At 38.7% G+C, this 9,370-nt stretch overlaps 1 protein-coding gene across 1 annotated transcript in view; it reads right to left on the bottom strand.

Moving 5' to 3' along the window:
• Window positions 1–9,370, bottom strand: part of LOC107475558 (brefeldin A-inhibited guanine nucleotide-exchange protein 2) — a 9,831-nt gene continuing 461 nt past the window's right edge. Inside the window, 13 exon segments of the mRNA XM_016095217.3 lie at window positions 1–903; window positions 1,333–1,867; window positions 1,869–1,899; window positions 2,042–2,423; window positions 2,540–2,861; window positions 3,538–4,043; window positions 5,286–5,559; window positions 5,962–6,254; window positions 6,343–6,765; window positions 6,842–7,184; window positions 7,414–7,731; window positions 8,396–8,428; window positions 8,430–9,370. The exon segment at window positions 8,430–9,370 is cut by the window's right edge and continues 461 nt beyond it. Coding sequence (XP_015950703.2) covers window positions 292–903; window positions 1,333–1,867; window positions 1,869–1,899; window positions 2,042–2,423; window positions 2,540–2,861; window positions 3,538–4,043; window positions 5,286–5,559; window positions 5,962–6,254; window positions 6,343–6,765; window positions 6,842–7,184; window positions 7,414–7,731; window positions 8,396–8,428; window positions 8,430–9,370 — 5,013 coding nt within the window. The 3' untranslated portion in view covers window positions 1–291.

The following is a 9,370-nucleotide window of genomic DNA, read 5'->3' as shown; positions in this document are numbered from 1 at the left end:
TTAATCGCAAAAACTAATTCAGAGTTGAATAAATGCTTCAAAACTAATTCCTCTGAAAAATGAGTAGAAGTTAAGCGTACAACACTAAGCCTCTAGTAATACAAATTAATTCTGACCGCAGAAGCTAAGCTTCTAACATACAGAACTTGAAAAGCGTAAGCTATAACACAATCATTACTAACTTTTCATACAGAGTTTCAAACTATATTATTGACAAGTAATGGAAAAGGACGGAACAAATTATGAACAAAAATATCCTGCATCTCAAAATGCAGGGTTAGTCTTAACTACTCAACATGACTTCAGCAGAACAGGACCAACTGATAAACTGAGCATATCACAGAGAGCAACCTGGACTTCGTGCGTACCATGTTCGCAACTTGCCAAGCTTGAAAGGAGAGGGAAAAAATTAGAGAGGTTCTTCTCAAATGAAGCATCTCCTAAACTACAAATAGCCTCAAGCGTAGCCACGACAAGAGGTGAACGTGTAGCCAGTTCTCTCCGCTTCCCAGACCCTAATGGAATTAACCAATGTGGCTGTCTGTCACGAGAAGGCTGAGTTGTAAATCCAGAACTTGCAACTACAATATAAAACTCTAAGATCTCCTGGCATAGCCGAACAAGATGAGATTCAACCTCAGTCTCCTCATAACTATAAGGCCTGTCAATAATGAGGTTCTGTAAAAATGTAAGGCATATTTGGTACGACTCATTCTCAAGTCGTAATAATGGAGGGTCTTGCATTTGGGTCATGGAACCAAACTCTTGAAGCTTTGAACGTAAAGTAGTATCACTGTTAATCTTGTGAGCATGTAATGCCACCTCATGCAATGCATCAAACAGGACTAGCATGTGTTTTGCTGAAAGGCGAAATCGATGCATGTTATATATCTCCATCACTGCCTGCCAATTTCAGGAAGAGTGTTAAACATTATTCCTCAAAAAACACATTCATCAATATTTCAGGGATGCATAACAGTGCACATTGCTGTGTACCAGAACAAGTTTGAGTGTAAAGAAACAATCCCCCAATTTTGTCATATTCCTAAATATACATATTTTTAGCAGAACCAATATATTAAGAATCTAATGGTAATGTAAATAATAAAGATCAAGACCAAAATTCCAAGAAACTGCTAAGTGCTAATTGAAATTTCATCATTTTTAAAAGAAACTGCTGTGCCTTCTTTCCATTACAAAGGTTGTCTAAAACTTGATCCCAAACTGGACAATGTCAAAGTCTAACTGCTACTTGAGCTACAGCTCTTGGTCTCCTCTATTTTTGGAGCAAGGCATTTTAAGAACGTCTGAAGAAAGAGAATTGGAATTTACCTGAATCAACAAAAGCTCAACAGCAGCTCGGCTTTTTGCATCAGACAAATACGCAAAAAGATGACGAGTCCTCAGGTTTGCTAAAGTTTCAGGTGACGCCGAGTCAGGAAGATCTCCATCATCTTCAGCTGTTGGTGCATGTTCATAATTTCTATTCACAAAGTCTTCATTTTCAAAGAATGAGAAGTCAGGGAGAGTTGCAATAGCTGCTTCTTTTAGCGACAAAACCACTTCTAACCACTTTTCATCAGAAAATAGCTCCCCAGCATTACTCATCAAACGTACAAATGCAGCAATACCGATGCCAGCAAGGTTTTGATGAGGGCGCTGTATAAAGCTTACCAGTAGCATCAGGACCTTTCTTAAAAGTGGATTGACAGTGTTGTAAAAGTTGATAAAAAGATCTACAACCAATTGGAGGGCCAGTGTGCATGTCTCATAAAGCCAAGCATCGTGCTCAAGATCACCAACAATCTCTACTTCATTATTGACAGGGGAACTACTCCCAGAAGGATCTATAGTATGTCGTACAAAAAGGCCTTGGATCAAAACTAAGCTCAGATAATCCTGCACAATGTTGACCAAGAATAAGTACTTCTAACAAAAGCCAAGCTTCTTACAACATGAAAGAAGATGATAATAATCATTTGAGCAACTTAAGAATATTGATAACATAATTTTGCAAGAAGGGTTAATACAGCATCCTCACCAGCCAATAGAGGAAACCAAAAATAGAGATGATCCTCCTTTTGAGTCACCTCTCCATTGTCTTGTTTCCCCTCTTTTCCTGTTTGAGGTGAACGCGGGGAAGCCTTTCTGGAGACTTCCTTATCCTTATTTCTTGATGATGAACCAAGGTCTCCTTCGGCTAGTTTGGTTGCGCAGAACCGAAGAAAAGCAATGGCATTTAGGCTAATCTCTTTGTTGAATCTAGTATTTGTAAAAGCAATTAGACAATTCACACAGTCAGTGAATGTGGTGGTCTCTGTCTCAGTAATGTATGGAAAATAATCTCGAATAATCTTCTCAATAATTTCAAAAGCCAAGAATACAATGTTCTTATGGTCATCATATGCTGCTGTAGTGAATACCTGAAATCAAGTTTATACTTAATAATGAGAAAAAGGAGTTAAAAGACAACAAACAATCGACAGAAAAGAAAAAATGTCCCTATCATAAACAGAAGAGAAAAGTCGATCAACTTTACCGTGAACATGCTCTTCCATCCAGATTTGACATTTTTGACACGAGATAAAACCATCTGAGAGACACATCGGATAATTAGTTCTCTGATCTCAACAGCACTACTCTTTTGCATGACAATTTCAAAAGGCTTCATAAATTCATTTTGAAAATTGTAATTAGCCAACTCTTCCCGCTCCAGAAATTTCATTGACAACTGACGCAAGGAATCCATCGCAAAAATTGCAACTGAAAGGTTTCCAGAACAGCCAATAGTCACAAAGAAATCAGAGAGAACATGCCAGATGCTCGACCACACAAGCCTGATGCGGTCCATATTATAGTGCCTGTTGCAATATAGTCATGTCAACATAATAATTAGAAAAGCAAAGATATTAATAAATCATAAAACATAAGTCATTAGCTTGTTGCTCTGCCTCAACTTTAGTTTTTTCAATCATCAAACCTAATAAGCACTTTGGCAGTTGTTTAACATCTGAAATAGGGAGTTGAAAGAAAAAAGTAGCCTCTTACACAGGCAAGCCAATATGATGACCACCGGAATTTGAAATGAAAAGTAGTTCGATTCACCAATTTTCCCAAATGCATGAGTTTGAGGACTCAGAAGAGGCACTAAACCAAGAGTAAAAAAGGTAGCAACATGCTTAGTTTCTACACAACAAAGAATAATGCAACAACCAAGATCAACATGCCAAAGTGCCATTTTCTATGTTTTTGTAATAAACCCTATCCATAAATAGTACGAGCCATAACAAAAAGCTCAGACAGAGATTGGGGAATTTGGAATGAACAATCAACCAAAAAAGAGAAAACTAAGGTGGCAGAGTGCCAAAGAATATTGTTACACCCTGAAAGATAAAATCTACCAGAATGCCATGTGCTGTTTTTCTCTAATAACTCGCCCACACCCTTAAACCTCGAGCCATGAGAAAAAGATTATGAAAAGTTTAGAGGAAGAGCTAAGGTGTAGAATGCAATAAGCACTAGGCAAGTAATACATACGCAATCTCAACTATCTTTGTGAGGCTGAAAACTCGGGGATCAGACGGAGATCTTAGTTCGTCCATGGAGACCTTGCACAGAGCCTTAACAAAATCTACTATGGCCTCACTGTTCAACTTCTGACTCCGAGTGAATATGCGATTCATTTCAGAGCTTCCAACTTGTTCCAACATGTGCAAATTAGAAACTATATTGTTCACCTGTTCTGATGTGATGGTTCCAGAAGCATTGCCACCAATTCCAGCACTGTCATATGAACCTCGCATCAATGTGGCAGCAGCATACTGTAACCTACCAGGTCCCTTCTTTTTCAAAACAGGAAGAATGGTTGATTTCGTTTGCTTTGCCTTTTCTGACTCATTCTGAGGAAAGGAAAAGAATGTAGCGTCTGGTGGAGCGCCCTCTCCGAGAAGAAGTAGATGCTCAAACCGGGAAACACAGGTCAAGATATGCTCCCAAGCTTCTTGTAAGTAATTTCCATCCTCATCAGCAATAGTAACTATTGCCTATCAACAATTCAGACAGAAAACCCAACGTCATAATGTTATCAACAACTTAACTTTGAGTCAGGTACGAAAAATGTATTACAACAATTAAAAGATCCAATATGCAAGAACATTTTAATACGTCTGGATATCTCGCCTAGAAAAATTTCCAGCAAATGCAGCAAACTCCACAGAAACCCCATAAAATTTCATAATCAACATATTTGCAGACGAACTGATGGCTAGACTACTTATTTTTAATATACTCAGTTATGAAAGTAAATCCAGAAAGCAGCTTTACAACTTACTTTGATAAAAAGTAAACATGAAGTTCAAATAATAAAAGATGTATACATTCAATACACAAACAATAGCAAGTGATATATGGGTCTAGCTATGGGCACATGATATTTTACAGTAGGTTGTAAATAATTTCATAGTTTTTCCTAAATATAAAATACTCTATTTTTTTGGGCCTGAACATTGCTGCTTGGGCAGAAAAGTATCAAGTTTGTGAAGAGTACTGTGTAGTGACATTTATACCTGTTCTCCTCCACAATCTACACAAGGCATTACTGAACTAAAAATGATACAGGTCAGTAAGTTTTTTTACTTTTTACTAAAAAAAAATAAGTTTTGGCAAATCCAAGAAATCAATAGTAAAAGGGGGAAACGAGGGTGACTCTTTGAGGTGAATATAAGATCCAACTGTTGCGGACACGCGCGCGCGGGGGTGTGTCGTTTGGAAGGCAAAGTGGGTGACAATGTAGGAAGTTTTGGAAGAAAGAACCACTCCCTTGTCCTTATTTGATAACATTGGATGAATATCGTTTCCATGCTTGGTTTTTCCCCTCTCTCTTCCCCACTTCTCTCACAAGATATCTATTTTTTGCTCCCACATTCTAATGAATACTGCACCACTCATTGGTTTTTCCAGAGATATGATTTGAAGCAAGTGATAGATAGAGTAAATAGGAAAGGCATGCTTCAAAATTCATTTTGTGAAAAAAACAAGCACCTGATGAGTAGGTAGCTGGAAATGAATGAGAACCATTGATTTATTTCAAGATAAATCTAATGGTTAAATTTACAAAGTTCATAGCTGAACCTGTATGACAAGGTCTATAAACTGACCCTTTGGCAAGGGGGGCAATAACAGTGCATAAAGTATCATAACATACAATATGAACTGATAGTTGATTATAACATCAGCTTATTAAATTTCACATAAACCAGTCCGGAAAGAAGTTAAAGTTAACCAACCTTAATTGCATCTACATTTTTTTGCTTAATGGCAGCAGGAGAATGCAGAGAGGTAAACTTTGCTAGTGAAGTCACAAAAACATCTCGATGTGTCTTCATGGACGTTCCACAAGTAACATGAATAGCATAGCGGAAGCCCTCGAGACAGAGAGATATTATAACTTCATCATCACTTTGATCAAGAGGAACGCTGAAGGCAGCTAACATTGGTGCCCAACACACCTCAATCATGAATCTAAGGATTACAACATTTGTTGCCGCATAATAGACCGACCTACAAGTAGCAAGCACATAGAAATCAAGTAAAATAAATTCTGGAAACAAAATTTTTCCCTCAATAAATGTGTAAAGGTACTGCAGTAAAAAGAGGAAATCATAGTCAGAAATTCCAAAAAAGTTATATAACTGTGATTAAAAGAACTAATCAACACACATGCACACATAAAAGGAATTTACTTTGGTGAAAATTTAAGATTGATGCACCACACTTCAGATAGACATGGAATGAGTAAAACAACAGATAAATACTAGTAAACATGGTAGGATCCATAAACAGCCATGAGATGAATGAACAATTGTAACAGAAGGTTCTCCATGCCACAAACAAAAACATGTTGAAAGGCATGTTTTAGATAATAATTCTGTCCAAAAATATGGAAATTTTGACTGAACATACTCGGATTTGCGAGCTTTTTCTTTGAATTGTTGTTGCATATGACGGATAAGATCATCACTGGTTTCCATATGGCTGTCTTCCCAATGCTTGTTGGTCACAATATTCAATATACTATCCAATCCTAAAAGTCTATTAGAGTTTGCAGCCTGTTTTTGTTGCGGAACCATATTGTCATCTTTCATTTTGATCTCAGTTCTGGATATTCTCTCAAACAAGGACCTCAAATACTCCTCGGGGAGATCTTTTCCATCATCAATGCCACGATTGTTTCTTATGAAATCATCGACAGACATCTGCACAGCTCAAAGACCAAACAGAAAATAAGTCAATATGTCTATCGTAATTATTTGAAAATGAATCCAGACAATTATAAGAGCACACCTTGTTCTTCACCATAGGATTGTGAGCATCTGTGTTGAGCAATATTACAGAATAAGCAAGGACATAGGCTGTGTCGGCACTAGAAAAGGCCTTTGGATTACATTTGGAATAACGTTCAGCAAACTTTTCCATGATCCGATCAATCTTCTGTGCCTCACCAGGCAGTCGAAAGCCTAGAAGAAAGACCCTGATTGCCTCATCAAACTCCATCCCTTGGAAGTCAAATGAATCCACATAGGCATGCATAACCTTCAAGGATAATTCTTCCCTTTCTCCCAGAAAATCACCAATCAAAGTCTTGTTCAACCCAGATGCATCTTTAAGAAAAGCAGCTATATCCTCTGGTGAATTACCCACTTTTTTGGCATTGATGAGGAACTCGATTCCTTTCTTAGGTTTCCTATTAAAAAGTGATATACCTTCCTGCCATAAACTTGCATTAGCAAAAGCAAAAGCAACAACAGAGCCAAACTTCTCAAAACCTTGTAAATCTGCTTACCAGAAGTTCCAGTTTATAAGCCCGTCGCTGCCCAATATTTGAAACATCAGATGCATCATTTGAGATTTCAGGTGGAGAGTCTTGTCCAACTGGATCTTCTCCATTTCCATTTACCATGGTCAAACCTCCAGCCTCAGCACTGCTGTCAGCTGCTTCAATTTTCTTAGCAGAATGAAGATCTGGAATTAGCAATTGTTTGTTCAGCCAGCTTCCCATTGATTTTAAAACAGCAACCAAGGTTTTCATGGCTTCAAGTTTTAGTGTTGCCTCTTGAGGTGGCAGAAGTGTGGTGGCTGCACCAGGAGGGACACCTTGAGCAGTCTTAAGAAGTCCATTGACCATCCTAGGAGGAACTGAACAATTAGATATAAAATAGACAAAGTATAATAAGTGACAATCAAGATCACAGCAATACCATTACGAAAGTAATCCATGAAAACACATTGGCAACATGGAAATAATAGTAAACTCGATAGTCATATTATGAACAGAAAAACTGCATATATGATTCATAGAGAAGAAAATCAAATAAAATATGTATTAAATGTCGTATAAAATAAAATGGAGCATACCTCTCGAAAATGTTGGATGAATTGACGTCACAATCATAGTTGATAAATATGTCGACCAATATCTGTGAATCAATGCAAAGTTTCTCCAGAAACCGAAGCACTATCATCTTTTGCTGAAAATTAGGTTGAGAAACATTTTCTAGTACCCTGAGTATTATCATAGGGAAAAAAACACCAATTTCGGCCTTCAATCCAGCTCTAAATCTTGATACCAGACTGATGAAGATGGAGCAAGATAGCTGAAAAACGATCAAAAGAGTTGAAGCACTGTTCTTCAACAATGATAAACATAAGTACTGCTTGATGGCACCTAGAAACCTGTTTACTCAACCAATTGTACAACCATCAGTAGTGATCAAATAGAAGAAAGAATAGCATTATGTAGAGATAACTTTTATTTTTCATTTTACTGAGATAGAAGATGAATTGCCACTTCAGTTTCCTCTTACAATTGTTTCAATCTCAATAGGGCTGAATACAAATATAATCACTTAAGTGAAATAGGGGCTTTGTATATCCTGCTCAAAATATTCTATATTAAGCTTGGTTTCTAAAGCCTAAACCATGACTTTATATAGTAAATATGAAGTGATGGTTGATTATCTGCTTCCCAGTCTGTGTTTTATGACACCATATTTAACATGAAAACTACGTATAACTCAATGGAAAGCTTTACTAACATTGTTTTCATAATGAATTATTAGATGTTGTAACCTATAAGTAAGCTAGTTCTTACATCAATGTCAGCAGATCATTGATTCCTAACCGTCACAGATGATAAATTAGTATGAATTACTGACAGACCCTTCCTCAGCACAATCTAGTCATGCTGACCTCCTTCTTTACTAAGTTTGGCACAGAAACTACACATTCTAGATCGTCTACAAACTGAACTAAACCAAGATATGCTTTTCGCCCTAACTGCCAAAAATGTCAATGTTTCAAGGAAACTCTACAAAGGAGTTACACAAAAATGAAATACCTTTCACTAGTCCTGAAAACAGCTCCAGCGTTCGAGTGCCCTGAATACCAAAAAGGCATCCCTCCTCAACTTGTTACCAATCTTGACCTCTAAATCATCATCCCTCTCCACAATGTCACCACCATCCACAAGCTCTCCCTTCCTCCCTTCTAGAGCCGTCTTATACATACTGATCTCCCAATACTTCGCATCCAACATGTCCTTATCAGTCGAATCCAACAAATCCGTCGGGTTTGTCCCCTCCACCGTCGCCGTAGTCTCAAACGCACCATCATGGCCACCTAGCATCGAAACCTTAGCACTAGGTGTACCAGGGTTCAAAACACCATCAATGTCCTGCATAATCTTGGTGATAAAACCTTGCACAAACTGCGTGGAAGAATCAGATTTTTCTGCTGGCTCCATCAAATCAGCCAACACAATCGGCTGAATAGGAACCGTGGAAGAATCCGCTTCCATTCTCCTAAACACAATCACCAGCATCTGAATCAACGAGGCTTTCGCCGTTGTTTGATTCACCGCAGTTTTACTCGTTAGATATAAATCATAACAGGTTCGCACTATCATAAGCAAGCAATCACCGTGAATTCGCAACGAAATTGAGGTTACCGCGGACAACAGCGTTTTCAGAACCTGCAACTCCATTGTTTCGTCTCCTAACTCATTGCACTTGCAAACCGATTCGATCATATTCGATAGCAATTTCGCCTCCGGTGAGGAGCCTCCGGGATCCGCCTCGCCGCGGAGGTAGCCGTACGCGATGAGCTTCTGGATTGCGTCGACGGCGGGCTCGGCGATCTTCAGCACGCCGGATTTCGCGGCATTGATGAGAGGACTGAGGATCGATTCCGACTCCGCGAAGGAGTACTCCACGGGACCGCCGTCGTGGAGGGGTCCCGGCGACGTGGAATCGGGCTCGCCGTCGGAAGGAGAGCCCGACGGCGACGCAGCCGTCTCCGCTGCATTGTTATTTCT

This window comes from Arachis duranensis, chromosome 2, assembly GCF_000817695.3.
Source record: "Arachis duranensis cultivar V14167 chromosome 2, aradu.V14167.gnm2.J7QH, whole genome shotgun sequence".
Taxonomy (NCBI): domain Eukaryota; kingdom Viridiplantae; phylum Streptophyta; class Magnoliopsida; order Fabales; family Fabaceae; genus Arachis; species Arachis duranensis.
Note: the sequence above shows the minus strand (reverse complement) of the source record. Positions and strands in the feature narration are given on the sequence as shown.